Source organism: Neodiprion virginianus, chromosome 6 (assembly GCF_021901495.1).
Source record: "Neodiprion virginianus isolate iyNeoVirg1 chromosome 6, iyNeoVirg1.1, whole genome shotgun sequence".
In the NCBI taxonomy this organism is placed as follows: Eukaryota; Metazoa; Arthropoda; class Insecta; order Hymenoptera; family Diprionidae; genus Neodiprion; species Neodiprion virginianus.
Window position 1 is genome coordinate 19,299,933 of NC_060882.1, and position 27,805 is coordinate 19,327,737.

Sequence of the window (27,805 nt, forward strand, 5' to 3'; positions counted from 1 at the left end):
AATTTCAAGTCTTAACCGAATATCTCAACCCAACTAACCGTCAAGTCAACTAATTATTAATCTGCCAAATAAACAACTATTTCAAACTCTGATAAATACGACAAATCAACTAATAGATAATATCAACGCCACTGCAATAACGATTTGAATTTATAAACTACTACGAACAATACAACTTGTGATCTTGTAACCAAATATCTTATATTCAACGTGTAAGCAAATAGTTTGTAGTTTTTTCCAAAAATCGATTTAACAAATAATCCCCAACTAAATACCCTCACTCCGCTAAAGTGTCGTGTGGGACAATACAAAGCAGTATAATGAAAGATAAATAAAGAATTATATTCTTCCTATATGCAGGCGAAAAATAAGTGTACAAATCAAGGACTGTATAATAATCGCTTTAACAAATTATTTCTCTTTGAGCAGCCTGCGCCAAAATTTATTTTTACATCTCCGGTGTTACAAGAAAGACGTACATAATTGCCTAACAGCCCGTCGTGGGCTAACAAAATGAAAATACTATTGAGATGAAACAATCTTGCTTACAGTTATGAATATTCGAATAAAGATTGATAGAGTCCGACGTAACCAAACCTAGCCTAATCTAACCCAAAACTCTATTCGTAAGAATTTAGACCTAACCTAATTTAATATAACCTAACCTGATCTAACCCAATCCAACACAACCTCTGTCTCTAAACGTTTAGTCGGCGTTCAGATTCGCTTACAAATATCGTTATATCTACCAAAATTATTGCTTTGGTTGTAACGAAATATAGTCCAAAGAAAAAAGATGAAAATCGGTTCAGCAGTTTTGGAGCTATGCGCGAACATACGTCGGGAGGACTTTGAATTTTCTACATTTCGAGAAAAAGATGCTCCTGCAATTCAAATGTCGACGTCACCAGCGATTTCCCGATGCATTAGGCGCCCGCGTGGCCCTAGATATTTCATATCACTGTCTTAGATCGCATTATTTCTACCCGGGCCCGGCCATTTGAACCACGGCGCTTCATCCTCGAAGGGTGAAAGGTAATTGATGGCTTCGTATCCGGGCAGGATCATTTTATGACCGAAATATGTTCCGATAAGACTGACGAGCTGGGAAACAGTTGAAACGGGGTTACGGCCCGAGGCTTACACCTATTTTTCATCCCAACGTTCCCGGATCCAGAGGCTCGTCATTAACGGGCTAAGCAATTCTTTCCCGCTAACTGACACTGTCTTCCCCCTAATTGTAAGCCTTGCGCCTTACCCGCTGACTCCGGGACTCCATTGTTATACACGCCGCAATTTTTATGATCGAACCTCTTTTCTTTTTCGAACCGATCAATCGGTGGTATTAATTAATTTTAACAATATTGCTATCTCTGATCGTATCTTCTTTGATATTTTCGGAACGGTGACGTACAAGAAAGAGAATCAACAACTAAAGACAACATATTTCGGTAACAACGCATTTTATTCACTGGGTACAAATTTTATCGTTACTAGTAATAATTTCATTTCATTCGATTCAGTTACATGTGTTTATAATCAATTTTTAGCATGGATTTGACATGTAGTAACGTGCAAGAATGAGACTCGAATCCCTGCAGAAACTTCATCTTTCGACCGATTCGCTCATCATGCTGTAATCAAAGAAAAAATTCGTTATCCGATGTATATGACGACCATGTCGTTTTGACGTGTGACATTATTGCGTTCGAGTTCTTCATCCTTGATGAACATTGAGAACATTTCACAAAACTTTCTACAGAAAAAACAACCTTCATGTTGTAGCTTCTCATCTAGGAAGAATAAGTGAAAGCAGACGTAGGCGTCGTTAGGAAACTCTGTTGTAATCGATGCGAACATTTCCGTCATTCTGTGAAATAAATGAAGATGAAAACTCAATCAGATAGTAAGTTAGTGACTTGGACATTCTATTTCCTCTTAACGGAACGTTTTCGATTGAAGTGTAACAATTTCGGACAAATCGAATTTTGCTAACTTTGCGAAGTTTGCCATGTTATTTCATATAAGAAGCTCAATGATTTTTATTGTAAATGAAAAACTGTGACCAAAACAAGATTGAAAAAATGCTGAAACATGCTGAAAGTTGTTACTAAGTTACAACACTTGTATGTTTAACTATCTGTCGCACCGGTAAACAAAGACCGTAAAAATCATAATTGACAGCAATAAATTGTTGTAAATCGGTAACGCGTTCCTATGATGGAAAAAAAAAGTATGGGTTGACTGCTGGAATCGTTTGTTATACGCAGTATTGTATTATAGGTAGAGCTCGATAAATATCATTTTCGTGGAATGTGCAAGTGTATATATTAATACATTAGCATCGAGGTCGTGACTTGTGTGATTTTTAACTCCTGTTTATCAGCAACTGACACGCGAGGCAATTTCTATTGGCGATTGTATCTCGGCTAACGATTATCAATGCATGAAAATGTGCGATGCATTGGTAATATGTACACGTGTTTGTATACGTGTACACACATGCATATGTAGCAGACTCAGCATCCGGTCGATATCGTTCGGCAGTTGCCTGCGAACATACGTGTATTTTACATAGATCATACGTACACCGTGAAGTGAGGGAGTGAAGGAAAATATACCTAATCAAGTAGCCTAGTTTATTTTACCGCAATCGGGAGTTTTATATTTTTATTTTCCCGATCGTTGCACGTCTCGAATTATCGTTCCGCATCGTTTGTACGAACGAAAACCGACTTTAAATTTTACTTATATATTTCTTCCATCGTTTCACAAATCTTCTCGTTTCTCGGTGTTATTTTTGGATCAGCTAAATATTTATAAATTCGATGCTCGAACTTTGAACAATATTTTATATGAAATAACGAGCACGTGATTTCATAAGCCAGACACGCTTCTCAACGTGGTTTGTAGGTGGATCGGTACTTGCCCATTCTTTCGTTGTCAGGTTACACACGCGAATACGTCTTACACAACGAAATCCGCTGGTAAATTTGATCAGTCGCGTAAATATAAGCTCGATCAACAAAATTTAAAAAGGCTCAAAGAACCGTGATTGGAATCCCGGGTGAAAATTCGACTTGGAAGTCGGAGGTGATAGACCAAAATTGAAAGATTGAGTTTAGAAAGATTTCAATAAGTACGAAGCATTGAGGATAACGCTGCGTTACACGCTAAATGGTTAGAAACGTTTCAAGCTCCTTAAAAGCATTTCCACTAATTCTCTTAAATATATTTCGCCGATTCAGAGGCGACTGCATAATTTTAAGAAAATCACGGCGCTTTGTCCGTCGCTGCGTTCTTATTGTTAAACTTATTAGGAATGATTAATGAATGAAGGATCCAACGTCAGTTCGGAAAATTATTTCATAATTGAAGCCCGTTGCGGTATATCATAACGCCAACAACTCACAATCGTATTTTCTGCACTTAGTTCCTATATTTTCATAAAAAACTGGCTCTACGTGTCTCTACGTAAGAATTTATCACCGTCCTGTATATATTTTTACCATACGCACAACTTGTCACTAATTATGTCGAGAAATATGTAATCTAACATCATTTATCTAAAATATATTCTAGGACAGCTATAATTTACATACCTGCATAAGGCTTCATTTTTATAGTCCTATATACATTATAAATATGTTTGGATCATTAATTAAGAATGCCAAACTCGTATAATGTGTCTTATATATTTTTCTTTTCGGTTTCGAATTTGGAAAAATATAGAAATTTTAAATTAACGGAAAACGTATTCAACATCTACTTATTTAAATGATCTGTTCAAGGCGGAATTGTAACCTGATCTTAGCTCGAAATTGCATTGATATATCCAGCTGAAAAAGGAAGAATGTTACCTACGTGAAGTTCGATAAAAAAAAATGGTTGGTCGATGTAAACGGTAAGAAGTTTTTGCGTGTAAGCATATTATTTTCTTTGGTAAAGAAGTTGTTTAAATTTTGCGCAATGTTTTAAACCGTGGTTAAAATATCGCATAAAGACCCACCCACAGGAAAAATAGAGTAGGTATAAAATTATCCTACAAGGAAGTGATAGTCCCATGAAAAAACAACTTGTGTATCGTAAAAAGGGGAGTTGCGACGATAAACCGCGGGTCAAGTAGACATCGATTGCAGTATTGAAACTACCGGAGAAACTCGGCGGTATCCATACTGCTTACACGGCAAATTCGTGGTATTATAGGCTAGTGAGGTATGCGCATTATGCATGTACGTGCGCAGATAACGCCGCGGTAAAACGAATGCGCGGTTGCGTTGAAAGGTATCCACATGCAACGCAACGCATCGCGGATGCAGTTTGTCTCATGGAAAGTACGTCACGAAAACTGACGTTATATAGAAAACAATCTCGTACTTGAAAACATCGGACTTGCTGTACTAATTACGCGAGTCTATTAAACCACGATGCCGATCATTACGACGTTGAGAACAACTGAAACGTTACGAATTTTCAAAACGAAATATCGAATGCACCGGTGTTTGCAGAAGTGTATCGACAAAATGCAAGTGCTAAGTATTTAGAAAATACAAATTTTTTGCTCCAATTACGTTCTCTCTGTTCACTTTGTCATTGCCAGCGAAAATATGTTTACTGTTTACTCCGTGTTTTTGTTTGTTCATACGAGATATTGAAACGGAAGTTTAGATAATTATCTGCTCGTTGGATGGAAATCCGTCCAATTCAAATTTCTCATCTAAACGAGGGACGAAGTGGTTTGAAATTTGGGTAAGCAGCCACATCCACTTTGCTTTAATAACGCAATAAAAATTTTGGCATATCTTTCGTTACAATTGTACGTAAAATTTATCTCTCAATCGTTTTCTCGCGTTTGAGATCGGTAGACGGATATCCGATCGGATGTAACGACGGAAAGTCTGTGCGCATGCGCGGAAACATGTCTGGAATACACTACCGACACAATATTACCAGAAAAAAAAAATTATCGATGCTGCATCCAATCCGTGAATTTTCCAAGTGTTTCAAAATTTTGATACAATGAAAAACCCTAGACCTCCTACAAGCCTCTAAAAGCATAATAATTCACACATGTCCGAACTCTCCGAAAAAAACGTTCAAAATTAAGTTCCAAAAACACCAGATCTGGTGTCAAAGCGTCCAAGTTGGGAAACCTGTAATAGCGCGACTAAAGCGACTAGACAATCCGTACACATACACGCTACCAAATACCGTGCCACTTCTCTCCACGAACCCATAGACGTTCACCGAGTCGTCGCGTCGGGTTGTCTCTTTCGCGGCACGGCATCGCATCGCATCGCCTTGGTGCAGGTTGCAGCCAGTGTGGGCGGTGGATGCGCTGCGCGAGAGAAAGAGAGAGAGAAAGAGAGAGCGAAAGAAGGAAGGACAGCGTGATAGAGGAACGGGGGGGGGGGGGGGGGGCGAACGCAGAAGCACATGCACACACACACACACACACACACAGACACACGCGCGTTGAGCGGCGCCGTCGAAACGGAGTGCGGCGTTACGGCGGATCGGAGCGACGGAAGGTGGGAGGGGGGAGGGGGAACGAGGGAGATCGGCGAGAGAGCGAGAGAAGGGGAAGATGACGGCTGAGCGGGAGGGGCGGGCGGGGGAGGGGGGGGGGGGGGGAAGTAAACCTCGGCCGTGCTCCGAAACGGTCCTGCCGGCAGTCAGCCGTGCTCCGCCAGCGTGGGGAGTTCGTATTGAGCCCGGAGAACCGTTAACGGAACTCACGTTGCGGCCCGCTCCCTCCCCCCCCCGTCCTCCTCCTCCCCCGCGGTGATACGAATAATAAAACGGCGCTGGTCGAGTCGAGGCGGTGCCGGAATTCTTACGCCGAATCTCGGGGTTACGCACGTTTATATGTTGAATATCTTCGGTTGTTTATCGCTTCGGTTTTAACCGACGAAAAAATTCACACTCTAATCACGCCAAGACCTTTGAGTACGCGTTAATTCGCGGGTGATGTATGCATTGTCGTATAGGATTTACCGGGCCGATTGAGTGACACTTGCGATTGTTTTTTTTTTTTGTTTGTTTTTTGTTTTTATTTTTATACCACGTAGGTGTAAAGAAATTGCCCATCGTAGGGTACTTGAACCGTTTAAATCTTAGGTAGACGTGGGTGCGGAATTCTGTTCAAGCGTATCGGTGGACGGATTCTATAACGACGAAGTGTAGTTTTGTTTCCGTGATCAATCCGTTGCGGTGCGAAAAGGTCGGTGGTTGTGATACGATACGGGTTCGGAGTGAAGTTTGCCTCGTCATGTACGCGGCCACGTGATAACGCGAGGTGCGGTTCGGAGGTTGATTTTCTAAACTTGTAAGTAATATTAAATCAAAGATAAAAACAAAAGATAAGAAAAAACAACGTAAAGATACTGTGCGCGATAATAATAACAGAGGATTATTCATATCGGGGAATATTAACACGAACGGAGAAACAAGGAAAGTGAAAATACTTCTCGACTCGTGAATTCCCCGCTATCTGTTTACGCGTGTTCGTTACTTCGTTATTCCGCGTATCGATAACGGAGCTGCGAGCGACGAGGTTTACGAAGTAGGAACGAGGCAAGAAAAAAAAAATAATAAAAAAAAAAAACACTAACGTAAAATAATAATCGGACGGTTATGGTGGGCGGTGGGGGGGAGGGGAACTTGACCTCTATCGCAAATGACCACTATTTCAGTACGCCGACTAGAAGCGAACAGTTTAGTCGCGTGTTTCCCGGCATCCCAGCAACGTTGCAGCAGCTAGTAGTCGTAGTCATCATAATCATCATCATCAGCAGCAGCAGCGATGACATCTCTTGAATCAACCAAGTGATATCATCCCCTACTTCGTTTTCGTCGAACCTTTGGCAACGATTTTCCGTACCGTACAGAGATTTTTAAACACAAGCGCGCGTTTTTGTTGCGTTGCTTTGTTTTTTTTTTCTCATCTCCCCCAATTCTCTCCGATCCTTTCGCTTTTCATTGGAGAAAAAAAAAACGAAGCTGTTTCGCGCAGCGTGGTGCGAAGTTTTACAATATATAACACTATAAACACGTGTAAAGCGATCGAGTGGTAACTAACCGGATAGTCGAAGTGCGGGAATAATTGGACAAGTTCGGAACGGTTAGACGAAGGGTAACGGGAATCCCCCCCCCCCCCCCCCTTGTCGCGTTCTTTTTTTTCGCCAACAAAACCACGTGGTCGTTGGTCCACGGAATTCGGGGAAAAACGCCCGGCGACCGACGATTTAGTCACTCCGCAGTTTTACTCCGACCTCGTCATGAGTGCCGAAGCTCAAGTGCAGCGGAGGACTGCTTCAGTTTGTGCGAAGTGGACTTGGTCCGTTTTAGTTTTAGTGGTGGTTATTGTTGTTTGTGGTGCACCTCGAACGGTCGACGCTTACACGAACCAATGGGCTGCCCACATCGAGGGAGGACCCGAGGTTGCCAAGCAGGTCGCCGCCGATCATGGATTCCGATATTTGGACAAGGTGAGTCAGAATCTTTTGCGAGCAGTCAGAAGCACAGGCCTCTGGCAATGAGTCAAAGGCTGAAACGAAACCGGGTTTAGAGAAGCGAGCTTGAAGTTGGTGATCGGGTCGACGCAAAGTTGTAAAACGTTGAGGAAAAACGAGGTTTTGCAATTATACAGTCGATGTTGAGAATTTGAGAAAAGGTTTTATGATTAGAAACTTCGTAGTGATTGAACTCTGGGGTTTTTCATCTTGCGATGCTACTCGCTTTTGTTGTTGGACGCATTTCGTTCACTGAAAGTTTTTTCAAATAGTGGATAATAATAGATTTTTAAAGGTACGGTACGACAGATGTTTGAAATTATACTATAATGCAAGATTTCTCGAACGATTTTCAGACAAATTCTGGATGTCTGATCAGCGAGCAGAATGATCTCAAAAACACTGCGATCGGTCAAAAAACGTTGTAATTATATAATAATTTTACTCGGAACTGTTTTTAATTCTCAGCTTTTTCGTACAAATTTGCTCAGATTCATTTCTACGAAGTTGAGATGTCTCGTTTCATTATTGCTTACCAAATCATTGGCGCAAAGAAAACCTCTCCTCGCTGATATTTCTACCAATTCGGTTGTATTTTTCAAGAACATTAAGCATGTGCTTTTAAATCTTGATTCATTTTTAACGTTGGTTGTTTCCTCTTGTTCTTTAAACCTGTTGACTGTACCGCGCAGAGATAGTCCGACGATATGACATCCGTATTTGTCATTCGCGACCGCCGACGAATGTAACACGAGCTGCAAAGGCACGCGCAGGTGTTTGTATAATATATTTACAAACATATGCTGTAAAGGAAGCCTTCGAAAAGACCGATATGATTGGTAAGAACGGGTAAAGCAATTTTCAAAACTTCCGATATTGACGCAAGAGATCAATTTTATCCCTCACGATTGTTCTCTGGCACACGTAATTTCTCAGTTTGAAATTATGCGAGCATAATATTCCCACGATTCACGTGTAACTTATTTTTCACTTACAAGTCGACTACTTTTCTTCATAAATCTTACTCACAGGTACGTAATGTTATATACGCTTCTTTTGTGCTGGCAAACATCATTCTGCAATCTCGTGATTGTACAGATATAGATTATACTCTTGCGTCACGAATCTTGCGGCATATCAGGTGCAAATAAGTTTCGCGAGATATCTAATTTGGAATGAAAAGTGTACAGTGTACAACGTTGATAATTATTGCTACAGTCGGTACGTGTTGGGTGTTTTTTGCACAACTCCATTTTCGATCAATGCTCCTTGAAATCACTATACCGCCGAAAATAATCACTCACATTTTAAACGTACCTTCGGTTCTAATCTGATTTCCGGATCGTACAAAATCATGTAAATAAAGCAAAAGTTGAATTCAAATACGAGTCGAGTTGTTGACAAACATCTGGTGAAAGATCCTTGCACCTCTTGATCCGCCTTCGCGAGTTTGTTGATATTCCTCATTGACCTCTCTTACATCGAGTCTCTCTTCGTTGTACCAATACAATCGCTTTCACCGATCTGTTATGACTTTTAGTTTGAGGATCTCAGTGAACTAGAAGGAGTAAAACATAATTTCGTTTCGTAGTTTAATTATGGTGTACACAATTTGAAAGGTCGTTGGTACGACGGTAACCGGAACGTTCTTCCAACTTTACGAAGAAACGTCAATAAATCAGTCAATAAATGAGAAAGAAGAATAGAAGAAATCGGAATTAATCAACCCTCGCGTTTCACAGTGCGCGAAACTTTCCCGTCCGTTTCATGTATCAGACGACTATGGAAAAATGCAAAGCTATTCAAGCCGTCTTGTGTCGCAAGTAGCAGCTGACTCTTTACGCCGTTGTTCATTCGGTCGCCCTTTGAAATATAAAATACGTAATAACCATCGACTGCCTTGCGGTTTGTCGTCGTCGTGGCGCAACGCCGAAGTTATAAACTCGATCGAGTGTGCGGTAACTGCACATGCGGCATCGGAGGGGTATATTTACTCACCTCTTGGTTAGTCGTGTCTCTCTCAACCGTGTGTGAGGGCAGGCAGATAGACAGACAGGAAGAGAAACTGCTTGAGGAGAAAAATTCTTCAACTTTTACGTATATACGTGTAGACTTTTATGACTGCGAGCAATTTTTTTTTATCTTTCTTTATTTGTTTTATTTATTTTATCTCAATGTTTCGATGACAGCCCGGAGACTTTGTATCGGAGAGGTATGGAATACCATACACGAGGATACGGAGGCGAAGAAGGAGGCAGAGAGGTCCTCTACCTCTGCCGGTATTGATTCTTTATTTTATCTTCTCCTCGTATTTTTTCCCTCCTCTTATAGCTCTCTTTTCTCCCTCTGTTCCTCAGCGTTTTTCTTCTTCCTTCTATTCTTTTTCATCCCTCTTCTTTTTCCAACATCTTTTATTACGTGTAATACTACTTATTCCAATACGATTTCACCCCGTCCTGGAACCTTTGAAGCCAACTGCATTTTCCTCTTTAATTTCGTGATAATAGTTGTTGGCAATTGTCTTGCTCCTTACGCAGAATTTTTTTTCTTCTCGTATGCATCATTTTCAATTATCGATCGATTCTACAAACTGTAAAGCAGCATCTAATTTTCAGTCAGCGTGTATATGATATATTTGACAGTCGAGCAACTCGTTGTTGTATGCCAATTATACGGAAGGATGAAGTTTACAACGTTACTGTAAGAAAAATCGCTACTTCGCATCTTTAGAAATGGGCGAGATTTAGTAAATCATTATAAAAAAAATAAACTTCAATTTCGAAAATCCAACTCGTCGAATGTCATTTTGAAATGCCTAATGATGAACATTTTTTATCCTAAGGTTTCGTTACGTTAACGTTACTAACTTCAGCCTGATAATTATACAACGTATACGGATTTATTTGCGGAATTATGTACGCCGCAGATATATCGTCGTGATAATGAAATGTTTCTACTCATATCATTTCTTTCCCTTCTACCGAACCGCTAGTTTTTATGTAAACGGTGACGCATCATCGTCAGCGTTTGAGTAGTCGCTGCTGGAATGAGCGTGTGTTGAAAAATTTTATACACGCATATATATACACGCATATGGGACTTTTAACAGATGCAAACATCGTATAACAGCGTTAAAAGAATCATCAATTTTCTTGTTTAAATGTCATATATACGTGACATTATTGACATTGTCTTAAATCAACGCAAGGTTCTTATTTCTTTTCTCTTGGCGAGACAATTAATTTCATGCATAAACTAATATTATAACATTTCCGTAATGCATGTATATATATATGCATGCCTGTATGTATACGTTTATGGAAATAAATAGACGGGATCTCTGAGATGTAATAACGCATGGGCTGCTATAAGGCTCGCTATAAAAGGCGTAACTCGGGAGAAGGCTGTACCGGTTTTGCCCGATGTCTTTAAATCTGGCAGACCAGCAGCATTCCACGTTATTTGAATCACGAGTTATTCCACCGTTTGCCGGAAGCCGGATCAGTCGATCGACATTGAAACCTCGTAACAAAATCAAGATGAAATTCATTTGGTCGTAATAGAGTAAATGAAAATAAAAACCCTCTCGTGGATTTATCTTACATTATGATTACACCTGTGCGTAATGAAGAAAATAAAAAAAAAAATCTGCACTACAAATATTATAATGCTATAATACTTATTTTTATCTCAATATTATGGTAATTAATTTTTTTTTTTTTTTTTTTTACACCTCTCCTGCAACTTTTACTCTTGGCTAATGATTTATACACGAGATACATCTTACGTACACTTTGTGGTTGTAGAATAATTACGAACGATCTACTTATCGTATATTCGATGTGCGACTTACGTCGTGTAGTTTTGTCGCAAAGATGAAGAAACAAGAGATGAACAAATGAATTTCAATACTTGCAGCGTCTTTTTCGCAGCCGTCGTCGTGCATAACCAAACGCGATTGGTAGATAACGCGACTACGTCCGCTAATACGACGGATATTACACGTGTATGTAGGTCGTGAAATAACTCGCAGTGCTCCGGTGTTAACCGGGATTCTTTAGAAAATTGATAAAACTCCGGCAGGATTTTGTAATAAATGGTCGGGATAGATCGTGTTGGATTAGGTAGCGTTACGCGAGACTGACGATAGTGATTATTTTTTCGATCATCAATATTCCAACCGGTGGGCAGGTTTTCTACCGTAAGTACTGAAAAATTATCGATACTTTTTTAAATAGAAAAAGCAAGAAAAAAAATATATATATATATATATTGTTATTGTTCCGATCAGGCGTTATTCTCGAGGCTCGATCAACGAATATTACTTATTCGAATCCTTCGATAACACGAATTGAAAGGTTAATAATTTCCGATCGCTTTTAGTACTTTCTTTGCTTCTGCTGTCAGCGACCAAAGGCGGAGATGTTCGATGCAAACCGAACAAAATGACGGAGGAAAAGAGGAGAGGAGAGCAGTTAATCGTAAGAGCCGAGCGCTAAGCCTCTCAGGACGTGGGTCGGGTCCTTCTCCTTATCCTCCTCATCCTCGTCCTCCTCTCGAGATGATCGTCTATGAGTCCAGAGTCTAGACTCTGGCCAGGCGGAACATCGAGCAGTTAGACCGGTCCAAAGCCTTGCCTTCAACCGGCTTTTCCATCTCTTCGACGCCTCCGAGTCCCCTCGTCTCTTTCTTTCTTTACTACATATATATCCATCCCCCTTGTTTCTTCGCGGCGAGTCTAACTTCGGACTCTGTTGGGTCGGCAGGACTCGCGGCTCGGTTAGGAAAGGCTGGCCCTCTTATCTCCCATTCTCTTGACTCTGTGACTCTGCTACGCTGGCTGTGTCATTTCTCGATCTAGACGTGAGAGGAGAATCGCGTACCCAATTACGTATTCTCTATGCGAGATTGTCGAGACGCTTTTTTGCTGACACTTATGACGTTGTCGAGAGGTACCTGCACTTCGATATTCAAAGGACCCGCCGCTCGGTCGGAAAAGAGTCAAGTTCGACTTGAGACTTGTTGTTCGTTACGAATGAGCGAGCAGAGAAAGAGACACCCTATTTTTATTCGTATTCTAGTCGGAGTTGAATTTTCAGGGTGCATTGGCTGCGCGTTGTTTAAATCATTCGTTATGGGAAAAGTTTCATAACCGTTTTATAAACTATCAACAGCGTTATTTGCCGATGAAGGTGAACACGGATGAAACAACATTTGTACATTTGATAGAAGTTAATCGAGGCTAATTCGAATAACGCAGACTCTACCCAATATCAGTAACATGAAAAAAGGTTGAAAATTAATAAACACTCGTGTTTTTGATACGATTTTAATGTTTTCTGGCTATATTAACGCCCAAGTATTTCTTGGAATTAAACGAAAATTTGATACAAGCAACCATTTACCGTGAGTGGTTACAGTTGTTAATGATGAAAAGTGAAAGCAGTCACGTACTTATAGGTATTACATGAGAAACATATCTAGGAATTTTTTCCGTGTCACAGTCAATGTTACAGTTTGGTGGGAACGTCGTAGTTCGACGTAATTATTACCGCCATCATGATGAGAGAATGTAAAACGGAAGAAATTTGTTGAATTATTTTATTTCGAGTATACGTACAAATTATGTTATAACAAACATCGGTATATTAAAGGATCGCGAAACATTTGTAAAGTGTAGAAAATTTCTTCACTTGTCGACTGAACGAAAATCAATATGGCTCCGTGAACTCTTGAAAGAGAGTTTAGACTCTTGAAAGCTTTTCACTTTTCACAGAGTCGAGGGGTTGCCCTTAAATTTGCTTTTGTTTTCGCTTGCAGTGAGTATCTCTGTTTCTCTTTTGCCCCAAAGTCAGGTTCTGGTTTACGATTAAATTGAATTTGTTAAGCTTGCGCTGCCATGAGAAACAAAGTAAAAGGGAATAGTAAGAATATTAGACCGGATTTAAATCGACAAATCGATCTTGGCTACAGATGAATGATTTCTTGCGAATTGATTGAGCTGATTCGCTTGTTTTTCCTCATTATTGCACTCGATCTGTTCAAAGTTCGTAAATCTTTGACGTTCTTAGCGGCCGAACCCTGACATACAAAATTATTGAAACAAATCGGCAGCTTAAGCAGAACTATAGTTACACGCTGAGAACAAAAATGTTGCCGACCTCGATTGTATCACGGCGGTTATATGTGATACGTTTATTGGTAGAACGAACCGGAATTTGACTTACTTCACTGCAAGCTGTTCGCATTTTTCTTTTAAACTACGACCACTTCTGTTCTACCGTGTACTTCAAATCAAAATGTTTTTTTTTTTTATTTTTCTTTCATTCTTTTTATTGTTTATTACCATCGAGAAGAATCGAACCAACGGTATGGAAAATACTCGCGAGAAAGAGAGCGTGAGATTGAGAGAGGACCGTACCGGTTGTTGTGTGCAAAACGATAAAACTCATTAATATAAATTGGAAATTATCCCACGAAAATCGAGGCGAAAAAAATTAAATAAGCAAAGGAAAACACGCAGTCGCCGTTGAAATTGGTGATATATTAAATCCTGCCGGTGTACCTACAAATGTACCTGTATATACGTATGCAATATATACATATATACATAATTACATACACATATCGTTACGGAAATTCGTATTTCGTCAGAACACCAACGTACATTGGATTTACATCAAGGCTAGCGAGCAGCCAGAAACGCGACGTATACCTAGATCGGGGTCGAAAGAGGAACAAAACAAAATTCGATGTTACTTACCTCGACTTTCAGCACCATTGCAATCCTCCATTCGTCCACCTTCCTTGGTTCGTTCGCCTCCGATATCCACCTTGAAAGCAACTATTGCTGAACCTTGCGACTTTCCCATCACGCTGATTGTACCGTCGCTCGTCTTCGCGCATGCGTACAAGACCGAAATATTCTTTGCGACAAGTATTTTATACGTATACGTTACACGTGTATATTCTCAAAGGCGAGTCTCCGTGTAGAGGCACCTGAGAATTCCAACCTTATACTCCTGTCGCTTCCATTCTCCGGTTTGATCTATGCTCTTGAACGTAACGCGTGTGAAATGCAACGACGCGATAACGACGACGATGACGATGATAATCGTGATTCTGTGTTTCATCTACCTGGAGTGGTGTTGAATTTCTAGCGTTCAGATATCGGGTTCTTGGTTTCATGTAATGCAATCTGATAAGTTCCGAGGTTAATCTCAACAGAAATTGCGCAACAATGTTGTACGTTGCAATATTGTGCGAACGATGCTCACACTTGCGGTGTTTTTCCACCGACTGATTTCGTCGCCAATCTTCGCGATCGCGGCATCTCGATTATCAACTCGACAGGTAAAAGAACTGGATTTTAATTGTGGTTTTTCTTTGGTTTGATGGATTTTTTCTGCAGATTAACATTGAATGAGAGAAAAGAAGAGGAAAAAGAATTAATTAATAACGACGTTTCCTGTGCCATGCGCGACCATGGATGATGTATTGATTGCAGAAAATATTTGTAGACTGATTACGTATCTGTGCGTCGATAATGTATCACTTGGACTAGAGTTTATCAGTCATGGCGATGTTATATAGTCTGCATGAAAATACCGTTTATGCGAAAGATTGTTTAACGATACAATATCTTGTTGAATTATCACGCGCTTGAAAGCTGCAGCAAATATTGACGGGAATAAAATTTTGAAGGTAGATGATATTTTCGATGTATAATGTCAACGTATCTGTTTGTCAAGTACCAACTTGATCGCAGTATAAGAATTTAATCGAAATAAATAGATTTCTTTTTAATTTCGACGGACAGAACTAAATATTTGTTCGACGAAATAAAAATTTGAAGAAACTAATAAATATAGAATGTATCGAAACAAACATTCGCGTGTAGCAAAATAAATATTTCATGTACGACTGAAATCGATTTACCGCCAGTACTAGACGTTTTTATAACTAAAAACATGTCAAAAATTGCCTGGCTTATTGATCCTGCTTTTCTTATTCGGCTGACGTTATTGAGCTCTGTAAAAGAAATAAATCCTATACGCGTAGAACGAGGCAAAATGCCGAAGAGCTTTGGGTGCTTAAGAAGATGCGAGTCGAATGAACGCGTAGATAAATACGGAATACCGTCAGAGGAAAAAAGCGGTAATGTATATATATCGAGAAAAATACCGGGACAATCCGGGAAATCGTGACCGTATTTCAGGTTCCGTCTGGAGAGACTCGCGAGTCTTCGATAAGATTACGTGTCCATACGCCGACACGCACTCAGGCCACGTGCAACACGAAGAGGTTCGCCCTAAGGTCCGAAGCTTGAGTTATGTCGTGCTTGCACGTTCAGCGACCGTGACGCAATTCTCTAGCGCGAATGCATTTATGCATGTTCTCCTTGAACATATGCAGAATAGTCGCGCGACGGTCATTTTACGAGTCTTCTTCTATCTCACGGGCAATGAAATGTGTCGTAAAAGTATATCTAAGACTCGAAACAGCGCCGAATAGTTGCGAAGATAAAGATTTTTTTTGATTATTTATTGTTCTCCAGCAATCTTACCAAGAATGGCAGATTTTTTCGAAGCGTACGATTTTTGTTTGCGACAAATGTTGCGGGTCTTGACAATGAACGAAAATAATCGATTATTTTTTCCCGATTAACGAGTACAATCGACCATTTTTCAAACTCGAATAATCGTTGCATCGATTATTTTTACTTGCAGTTGGGAGTTGCGGGGAAGACGAAAGCGTGCAAAAGATTGTCGGAGAATTTATTCGGTACGTCAAAGCGAGACAAATATCTATCTCGACGTAACACAAAAATGGTGACAGCGGGGTGGGATAACGCTAGATTAAACAGGACAGTTAGAATGCTCCCACGTAACGTTCGGAGAGATTTTCCTCTTCGTTTCACACATCTTTCACACGCTGTATGCGCCTCGCTACCGTCGAACAGAAGGGATGCGAGAGTGGCTCGATTTCGAATAATAACCCCTATGGTAGTGGCACTTCTTTGATGTGAAATCACTGAGAGAGTGACGGTACTGCTACGGCCTTTGAACTTTCATTTCGGTGATAACTTGACGTGCGTGGAAATTCAGTTCTTAACGTTAACCTAACGTTGATAGGAACACAATTATTTTCCAACGTTAGAACAACTTTGAAGAAGTTGAGTTTCGAAAATACGCGTATAATGTTGATGTTGTATCACGGTTTACTGAAATTTATACCGACAGTCCTGCAGCTGCTGAATAACTAGTTCAATCAAAAACATATCGCTGTGAATTTGGACTTGATAAAAAGCGAGAGAGAGAGAGAGAGAGAGAGTAGTAAGTGTGATACATGATCACATCAACGAACGAAAACCTTTTTTTCGCGAAGTATTGATAATTTTTACATCTCACTACGTTATTTCGCCCGCAGTATTAACGAGGCAGAAATACCCCGTTAAAAAGCAACGATGGAAAATTATAAAACAGGTATTATTATTCGATGTAAATATATTCGAGAAGTCTTCGTTACGTGTGAAAATGCAATCCGTGAACCGTGAATGTCAATTCTCGAGTCAACGTTCCTTGGATTCACCCACGTGCATGGCTCTCGACACTTGAGCCTCAAGCACCTTCCCAGGCGCTTGATTCAGGGTCAGAACCGACCAACTGAGTCCCTGCAGGTGAGACTAGGTGAGTCTAGGTGAGTCTAGGCCACCGTTCGACCCGCGGTTGTCAAGGCTTGTCACTCGCGGAACTGTTACTCTCTCTCTGTCTCTCTCTCTCTATCTCTCTATTTTGAGGCGACTCTTTGTCTCCCACCTTCGAGTCACTCCGCGGACCTCGAAGCCCGGCAACGACGCGTTGAAGAGTGAATGGATCGTATCAGGGCCGTATTTCATCTATAACAGTCATTTTTCACCGCGGATATAGAGAAACAGCTGGTTCTATCTTGTCGCGTGCGAAAATTCTTGAGGGAAAACTTCGGGGAAACTAAGCATTTTTCCATAAAAATATCAGACTTTAACTAACGTATGAAGAGACCAGGGGAAAAACCACTGCTTAAGTCTATTTTTTTTTTTTATCGGCAACCGGTTAGCGATACAATTGTTTTGGCATTAGAGAGGATTTTTAACAAGATGTCAACGTTGAATAGGAAAATCAGCATCAGTTCATCCGCCAGAAGAATTTGTTTGGAATGTACAAGTTTCGAGAGAGCAAACTTTAATTTGCATTTTTCTTGAAATCAGTCCGAGTGGACTAAAGTGGTTTTTACCTTGGAGCCTTTATATGACAATGGTCGTGGAAGCAAGAAAGTTTTTCACAATCTATTCAAATAGTACTGAATTTGTTGAAATTGATAGAATGTTAACCGTGCAAGTAGTCCAATTGACCATTCATGTATGGTATTCAAACTACACGTATTGAAGGAACTTTGATTATCGTGCCAAGTTTGATCACTATGGTCGTGCTCATAGTCCGTTGTTTTGAAATTAAAATTCGCGTCTCAAGTCTATCTTTTTTTTGCTTCTTTCATTCATGGCATGTTGATTCGATGACGAACGCCACTGGGTTTCGTTTCACCTTGACGTGTCTGTACAACGATTCTTTGTATTTGAATCGCAGTGTTGAAACCGTTACGCAAAGTGTCGTGTTACATGCTGCACGTTTGTCACGTTTCTAATTAATCCCAACAAAGCATTCGACCAACCAATATTTCCTGATTTAAGCTTATGTAATGTCTGCTTCTCGGCTATATTAGCTCTTAGTAATCACTTCGGATATTCACCGATGCAGCATTTCTCCGGGGCGACGATACAACTTTACCCTACCCAAAATTCTGAAATTCGAGTCTCCCTACAGGGGCAAACCTCGGAGCCACTATGCGATAGTTCGGAGCTGTCTTGAAGACGATCGTTATTATTCGATTATCGTTTCCCTCTCTCATTATCCTTTCGGTTTTAATTGCGACTCGACGTATGGTTATGTATAACAAACGTGGCGGCGAAAAAGAACAAGAGCCATCAGATTACCGTTTAAATTTGCAATCCTCTAGGTTGAAAAAATTCGTGACAACTGTAGTGCAGTTACGTTGCGTAACATCCATCGCGGATTATAGAGTGAAAAGTAATACGCACGGCAGTTTATGTACCGATATTCAGTCTACCGTGATCACAGACCGCAAGCAGAATGTTATTTTTTCCATCCTCAACCACGCGCGGGAAAACAAACAGGAACGTATGAAATGCACATAGAAATGAGACAATATTTTCGTTACTTGACCACCGACGAGGAAAACGAGGAGATTCACTGAATTGATCATTGTACGAACACTCGCCTCCTCTCTTCGTCCATCGTCAACCCGATGCCCGTTGACAAATGTCTAAAACAGGTTAGGTCGTCACTCCCGAATCTCATCGCGATTCGGCTGATAAGTAAACCGAGGAAGGTCTCTCTTCCTGGTCTGGTGGAAATATTGTGTAACTTGCAGTAGGTATCATCTACGAGTTTGCCTTAATCACAGTCGTCCCAACTATGGAAATACGGTTTTGGATCCCTCACGCGTGGCTAATTAGTTGCCGGTTCGGGTTCTCCAGTGTCACTTGGAAAACTTTATGGAACTGTATGAAAGCTGCGCGTGTACACATCGATTGCCGGAATTAGAGACGCGGTTTAATTGCAAGCCCTGCGCCATATTGTTGAACGCTGGAAGTAGGTAACTGTATTATATGTATATACCCAAGCCAATTATATCGTTCTCTCTACCCGGGCGCATGGCAATGTTCACCCGCAATTCTAGCTGCTCGACCACCTAACTGGTATAAACTATGATATGGCTTTGGGGTTATCAAACGCCAGGCTTACATACACGTGCCGGTTTCATGGTCTTTATTAATCCATGGGCAAGCGTAATGCGGTCGTTCCTCGGAACGCCATGATCATCCCCTTGACCGGCACCGATACCTTCATAGTAATTCCCCTTGTGTCTGATGATATCAGACGATAGAATGGAACCATGTTGAAGTTAGTGACGTTGACGTAACGAAACATCACGGAGTCAATCGTTGTACAATTTTAGAAAGACTTTCAATGCGTTGAATGTTCAAAATATGACCATATCATCTTTTTTATGATTCACTAGCCGAATGTCAGACAGTCCTGGGGTTGCTGCGAAGTAACGATTTTCCCAAACATGCATCGTTAACGTAACGTTACCATCTTCAACCTCGTCGAATGGAGAAGATCTCTGTATACGCGTCGACTAAACCCCTTGGTGCTTGATAATTAAGGGCCCATATCATCAGACGGACCATTTACATCGTGGGACGCAATGTCGGGCTTTAATCCGAAACACACAACGGCGTTTCTTTGGCGCGAATGAACGACATTTGCGGACTGGTAACCGGCGCTGTTTGTCTCAGATCTAATTTGGCGATAGTTGAATGGAAGGAACGGGACCTCGAATACGTATTTCCGGAACCGCAGGGCGTCAATGGAAATTCTCTCGGCTCGAATTCGCACCAGAAACGGTGAATTACTCTTATACTCCCAGCCTGCTTTCAATCCTCGAGCTTTGTTCCAAATCGCGAATCGTTCACCACAGAGTGGCGACGAAGCTCTTTGGAGGATAGAGAGGACATTCATTTATAGGTATAAGTGTATCCCTTATACAACGAGCCTGCCTGACGAATGATGCTAATCCTTTGCCATTTTCTAATTCAACCACGCTCTGTGCAATCGGGACACTAATTAGTGGTCCGATGCCGCTGCACGTCGAGCAAATTATAGCTTCACTCTAATTTCGTGAAATATGAAGTCGAGAGACTTCGCGCTGGTTTAATTAGAAGACGCGAAAAGGCGGCGATCTGGAAGTGTTACGATCATCTCTCTCTCGCTCTCTCTCTCTCTCTCTCTCTCTCTCTCTCTCTCTCTCTCTCTCTCTCTCTCTCTCTCTCTCTACCCTGTCTCTCTTTGTCACTTTTCCTGCTCGGTTGTAAGAATAATTCCGAAGGGAAGGGTCTAACTGCTCCGTAGATCTAGTTGAACTGAGAGAAATTTTTAATTCCGGTTACCGCTCAGTTCTTAACTATTTTCGTTTTTCACCACAATCGAGAAATAATAAATATAGTTCCGAGTACAAAATGAAAATTAGTTTTGCAGCTGTTACCGGAAAGTCTGGTATCCGTTACTATTCTTTCTCATTACGGTCACTCTTACTATATTTCCTTGCAACTGTTGCGAAAATTTAATGCTCGTGCAACAATAAATTAATGTTAAAGCCTTGTTTAACTAAAAAAGTAGAGTAAACTTCGAAAACTGATTTTGCGTTGCAATTACCAAAAAAGGATCGACGATAGCGCAAAATGTTTAGGCGTACCTCTTTTTTCGTAATCCCAACAATATTCAAACACTTATTTTAACGATGCCTGTTTTACTGAATTTTTCTCAGTATGTCACCTACATAGTCTCACTGTTTACTACCATACGTGGAATTGTTCGAGGATTTTCGACTTGCACACACATCTCGCCATTTTCTTTTCCTCTTTCCGCCCATCTTCCTCTCGGTCCTTTTCCTCGTTGTTGCTGCGACCGTTTTCTTCTTCTCTATCCCTTTATTTCACCGACCTTGGACCGACCAGGAATATTTGTATAATACCAGAAACGCGGACTTTTCACCCAAGCATGATGGGAAGGAAGGAACGTAGGTAGGTAGGTAGGCAGGTGGGTTGACCGCTCTAAAATCCAGGGTCGAAATACGGCAAATACTTTCGAGACGATCAACTACCTGCCTACCTCGTCCCTACTTTGGCTCGAGAATTAACGGATATCCCCATATTCGTAGGCCTCGATCTTATATTAAGTGATATTAACATCTCATTAAATAAACAAAAGCCAATGGAATCGAACAGTATTTATATTTGAGGGATAAAAGATAATGCAACTGATTAATTTACTACCCAAGATGTACCACCTGCTTTTATACTGCAATGTATAAAAATTGAGTTTTTAAACTCTCACGTATACACATTATAATCGCGCAATTACAGTCGACCGTTCTTGACGGGTCGCTCATTAGCGTTTAGTGAATAGGGAGAAAACTTGAAGCTTTAAACGGTAAAGGATTCGTCGAGGAATCAAGGTACAGCATTATTATAAATGCCAACGGTTTAAGTCTGCCCAAGTGAAAAGGAAGAGAGACGGTAAGAGAAGAGATCTTTTTTTTTCTCTCTCTCTCTTTCCAAAGATGAGAATAGGATGAAATTTTTTTATTTTTTCTTTTACACCGTCGCGTGCGTCGTTCTTTTCGTTATATGATATTCATCGTTAGCGCATGAAGCTGCTGATGACGAATAATGAATACTGATAGTAAAATAAATACTTGTATATCGTGCCACCGGACGGATCGGACGATAAATTGCCACAGATTGACCATGATCGTATTATACCGTTTCCAGTCTAGTTTGTGATACTCCGATGCGTAAAAGGATGTATATTGTTTCGAAAATAAGCAGCTAAAATAACATCGGTTATCAATTTTCATCTGAAACGTGTCGAGGCTTATAAATTTCAGTCTTCCATTCGTCGGTGGAAGGTTGGTAAATTATTTATGCCGAAAGATGATCTCTGCGATGCCCGAGAGTCTGATACTTAAATTAAGCAACTGTTATTTCTTCTTCTTTTTAGTTGACTTTAATAAGTATGCTGATGAGGGAGACGATGAAAACTAGAGATATGTATCCTAATTTCAGTACAGAGCCGTGCTTCCTCGGCATATTAAACTGTTCGTTTAGGTGCCTTGTAGATGCCTCGTAAAGATCGTTGTGATTGTACGAAACGACGACGCAGGGAAAGTTTAACGTCTATTCCACCGAATGCGAATGGGGTGCGGCTGCGCCATGCCGAGGTACTCGTATCCTCGTAAATCCAAAAACCATGTTGTGTCACTCACCTCGGGATTACAAAGGTTTTGTAAGCGAGTGTGTCTCCCGTATCCAATTTTTCTCCTGTATTCACAATTGTCCAGGCACCCAAAGTGAAATCGGGGTCTTTGGTAATCCTGTCTTTGTACCGATTCAACGAACTTTGTACAAGTCCTTTGTCCCTTTTAAGATTTCCAGTTTTGCCATTTCTTTCTTCTAGTTTCTACGCATATTTGCGCTTGGCGCAGCAACGTTTAACGGAATTTGAGCGAAAATCATGATCGTAGTTTGAAATCGTGATGAGAAAATCTGCGATGCCGTGTAGTTTTATTTACCAACCACAACTTGTGTACCGAATAAAAGAATGATACGGTCTCTGTGTTGGTATTCCGGGCATCTGCATTAGAAATGCGGTAACACGCGACAGCGTGTCTCGCTAGGCTGAGTCTTACTGCCGTTGCTCCTGCCGTAGTTGTGAATTTGCCCAGGTTCGCATCCTTTGGTATTCGTACCTCCTCGCAACGTTTCATTATTCATTAACACAAGACCGCATCTCTTCTTCTTCTTCTTCTTCTTCTTCTTCTTCTTCTTCTTCTTCTTCTTCTTCTTCTTCTTTGGTTCATGCGGCAGACACGCAGTACATACGTAACGTAGGTTGACGTAAATATGTACAAACTTGAGTATATTATTTTCTCCAGCTAGTCGCGCCTTGCGATAATAACCGAGGTAGCACTATTTCGCTGCACGGTGTTTTTTGAGCGTTAGTAAAGATCTGGAGAAGTTTGTAACGCTTTTTTTTCTGATAAAAAAAAATCATCAAATTATACACCAACGGTATCGTGAAATATGTACATAATATTTGCTGGTCGGGCACGGTGGGAAATTATTTAACAGCACGAAGTTGAGTGGATAAAGGAAGGACGAAAACCTCCCGGTGTTATCTTTGCAGATAAACATTGACTTCCTTTTGGAACTACGCGTATATGGTATATATAGCTGTACACCCTGCTTCTTATCCGAGAAGAAGCAGTTCACCATATCTTAACCGTGTACGATTTGCATATTTTAACGTTTAAAATACCCATTCCTACTAGTTAAACCGTGTACTGAAATTCTCAGCACGAGTAGTCGACGCTCCGTTTAAACTGTTGAGCGCGAAAGTTTGCTGTGTTTAAGTTTTTCTTTTTTCTCTCTTCTTACCGCGACTTTTAATTAATCGTCTCGAAGTATTTTCAGAGTCGGGCCAAGATTCTTTAGTTAACGCGAAAGCAACGAATAGCAACATATTGATCATATTGAAGTTAATAGGTAACGTTATCGTAACGATTCATACTGAGGAAAAACCGTTATTTCGCGATTTTGGAATTCTCTAAAATAAAACAAATCACACTCACATTTCGAAATCTTAGTTCGTTCAAAATTATTGTAAAATTAAGGAAATAAGATTTTTTCCTCGGTATTTCGTTACGATAACGTTACTAACTTCGACCTCGTAAAACTTAATCACTAATTCTCTGATAAAGTTGGACTTTAAAAAAATATACGCCAATTAATATCTTATTTTATCATCGCCCGTCTGCTTGTCGTCCCGGTACGAATGAAATTACTATTCTTATTGCGCGAAATATACCCGGTACCGAAAATTGATATTCAAACCAAGCAGCTCGCTGGTATACCACATATGTACCTACGCCGTGCCGGCTGATGCATGTTTAAAAGGCGAGAACGTGAATCGGTGTAAAACACTCGGCTGATTGACAGAGGATGGATAAAAATCAGTCCTTGACGCAAGCGGTGAATGACGATTCGAAGAACACGTATGTAAATCTTTGGAAATCTTTTCGAGATATCGTCTAAAGTTGGGCTTAGGCGCGACCCGCAAGCAAATGGAACTCTCTGTGTGCGATTACGTGATTTTATGCGACGTCCAGTAAAATCACGTACGAGGCAAAACAGTTGCATACAAGTTTCGGATGCTGGTGTGACAAACGAACCATATTAATAAGCGAGTCGCAGTCAGATCGAGAAGTCATGAATCTAATTTCAACGTAAGCTCACACTTGTCGTTCATTCTTTGTCTGGTAATCATAACGAACATCGAACTGAGCTCATTTTGAACGAATTTTCGGTAACGTATTTCTTTGCCTTGAAGGCATCCGTGCCTACGTTAATAATGCAAAATATTCGTACAGCAGGTGCGGCGAAGGGTGATCGTACTGTTGGTATGATGCAGGTAGTTGGGATAGCCAAACGGGTACATTCACTCGGCAAAAAGTGGGTCAGGATCGTGGGTTGCGAACACTTCCAGCGGCCGTCTGCGAAGGGTAAAAAATCAACCAGATTCAGGGACGGTAACCTGCCAGGGATGAATCTGCAGTCGATTTCTTTTTTTTTTTTTTTTTGGTTTTTTTTTTATTATCTTTGTCCCATCAAACTTTTTGCTCTGTTTAAAAAGGCCGACCAACTTTCTCGTGCTGATTTTTACCCCCGCCAATTTTTCCGATTCTTTATTCCTCTCTTTCTCTCTCTCTCTGTATATTTATTTTTTTATTTACTTATTTATTTATTTATTCATTACTTTTCTATCAGTCGTGTATTTAGTTACTCATGTAAAATTTTTAATTCATTTTTCTAAATGTTTTCCGAGTGTAATGTTCAAACACTTGCGGCATGTCCCTGCGTTATGTTATTTATTCTGTTCCGTCATTCGCCAATGTAGTTTCTTTATTTTATTTGAACACCTGACCAATGGAATTGATTTACCAATTTTCCTGTTCGGATTAATGTTACGTTACTTTTATCCATTCTCTTGTAGTTTTGCTAATGTTCTAACCTCTTTACTTATTTATTTATTTATAATTTGCTTATTTATTTATTTATTTGTCAAGTTTTTCGATTCATTATTTTTTTCTAATCTCATTTATTATTCTCTCTTTATTACCTTGTACTCTCTTTCGGTCTATTTACTTTTATCCACGTTTTATCTCCTTCTCTGGCAATTATTTTTCATTATTTTTCAACCTTAATATCAATGTATGTTAATTTGTTGTTAACTTTATTGCGCTTAATGCTTACGCATATAATCTGTCTCTACGAGCTTGCGGTATGCCGCCCGAGGGGACTTGTCCCAGGGCAAACAAACTATCTATCTATCGTCTATCTATCTCTCTCTCCTCTTCATCACCTCTTTTGGAAGATCAAAAATTTTCCGGTGTTGATTACGCCTTGGCTTAATTATATGTACCTACGTACCATCCGCAGCGTTTATATACATACCTATATGCATACCTATCACATGTACGTACGTACATACATACCTGATTCCACCGCCGCCTCTGGGATGTACTTGCTATACCTCGCGTACGGTTCAATTAAATTTCTCAAATGTGCGCAGGTGTGTATCTTTCTTAATTAAGGGCTTTCCCGTACATCCCGATTCCAGATATTCGAAGCTATTCTATTCCGCCGCTCTGTCGAGGTATACGAAACGACCAAGTGTCGGCTTTAAGTAAATACCTTTGGGAATACCTTCGGAGTTGTATTTTGCTTGCTTCACGCGCGTATGCTTTGGAATTTCTTTTAATTGCTTTGTAGAAAGTTTTAGTTCATATACATCCTGAAAGAGATTTTATCGTTTGTAAAACCTATCGATGATCTTTTTACAGACATATTCGATTCCGTCGACAGTGAAAAGTTTACGTGTCGATACAACAAGTTTTTAATCTCTAGTAACCACAAGTTTAGAAATCAATTTCTTCGCAATGGTCGTCGACCTGTTCGATTTTTTTACCCCGTTTGTAACCAAAATTTCAATGTTAATATATGGTTTGGAAATGCCAACAACAACGATTGAAAGAAAGGAATAATGTCGCAAATTGAATTCAATCCGTAGGTATATTTGTCAATCCTGGCATTCCGAGTATATTTTCTCTCTTTATCTTCGTCTACTTCGCTCGTCGTGGAATTTTTCACCCTCTTCAAAACCGTTTGCTTCAAGAGTTGTGAAAAAATGACGAATAACCGAATTTTTCCCCGCTCATCCGCGTGCGAATACTTTTTCAGAAACGTCGTCTTGTGGCAGCTGTACAGCTCAAATATCTCACCCATGAACGAATTGCACGGGGGTATAATCCCTGCAAGAAAAGCTCGGAACATTTGCGGTAGCTACATCTCAGGGGGAAAAACATTTATAATTTCCACGCAGATAAATGTAGATAATCTGAAGTTCGTTTCCTGCAAGTGTGAAACTTGCGAATACTCGTCTCGACTCGAAGCTACGCTTGAACCCTCTTTCAGGACTATGTACAGACTTTCACGAAAATCAGATTCTACGTGGCCAGATCCAAGGTTCCTGAAACCCGATGATCGTATGGAAACGGAATTGAGATGACGGAGTGTTTGAACTAGTGCAAAGTAAATTACGTCCAATGTATACATCGATCACGGTTCAACGACGTTTGTTAATCAAGCGACACCGGAAAGTAAGCCATGGTATTAGGAGGTGTAACCGTTACAGGTTTTTCTTCTGTTTACCCTGTCGACCACCGACGATGACTACCTCCGGGTTGCTGGATCGGTTCTGCGTCACGGTTGGTACCACGGAGACACTGCATAAGGAGACCGAACTCAAACGGGCGAATTAACAAAACTTGTCACGGTAATCGAACGCATTGAGTTTATTTTTTGTACCTGTTTTGCGTTGCTAATTTTCGTTTTACACCGAAGTGTCATTGGTTGCGGGAATGTCCAAGATCGATCGATCGATGATCTTGTAATGCGATTGGTGGAAAGTTTTGAATTCAAACTGCCGTCTTGCGCTCGATCCTTTCGTTGGGTTCGGTGCATGCAGAATATTAGCGCCATCCTATTTTAGGCAGCTATTTGTTTACACGGAATTCGGTCTCCTTATGTAGTCTCCATGGATGGTACGTTGAAAAATTCACGTTTTTTTGTACTTCCGATGTCTTATGTTCATAATCCACGATTCTTTACCCATGATGGATTACCGATCTCCGTTGAACCGCACCTTGGATTCTGTGCAACCAGTTGTATCGTTGTTTATACATATTCGACGTTCGGGGAAACAAGTCGGTGGAAAATGACGACTCTTCGTCAATCCTCGACGTCGCCGACGATCCTTCGGTTCAATTGACCGACCGGCTACCCGGTAATACCATTCCTGATTCCAATCATCTGCAACGGATTATAATGTAACGGAGGACGGAGAAAACGTAGTTTGAGGGGAATTGCGTGTATCGACCACAGCTTCATCAGATTCGTGAGTCGACCTCACGAATCTATACGATTATGTAAGGAGATTCTTTATTTTGTAATACTTTATAGGAGTGAATATCGGTTATTGCCAATCGTTCGG

The 27,805-nt window shown here is 40.5% G+C and overlaps 1 protein-coding gene across 5 annotated transcripts in view; it reads left to right on the plus strand.

Moving 5' to 3' along the window:
- Window positions 1-5,700: 5,700 nt before the first annotated feature.
- LOC124308210 (furin-like protease 1) overlaps window positions 5,701-27,805 on the plus strand; it is a 140,524-nt gene continuing 118,419 nt past the window's right edge. For all 5 annotated transcript variants that reach the window (XR_006908944.1, XR_006908945.1, XM_046770697.1 and 2 more), the window contains exon 1: window positions 5,701-7,490. Coding sequence is in view for 3 of the 5 variants with exons in the window: in XM_046770697.1 (XP_046626653.1) it covers window positions 7,281-7,490 (210 nt within the window). In the remaining 2 variants the exon portion in view is untranslated. The remainder of the gene's footprint in view (window positions 7,491-27,805) is intronic.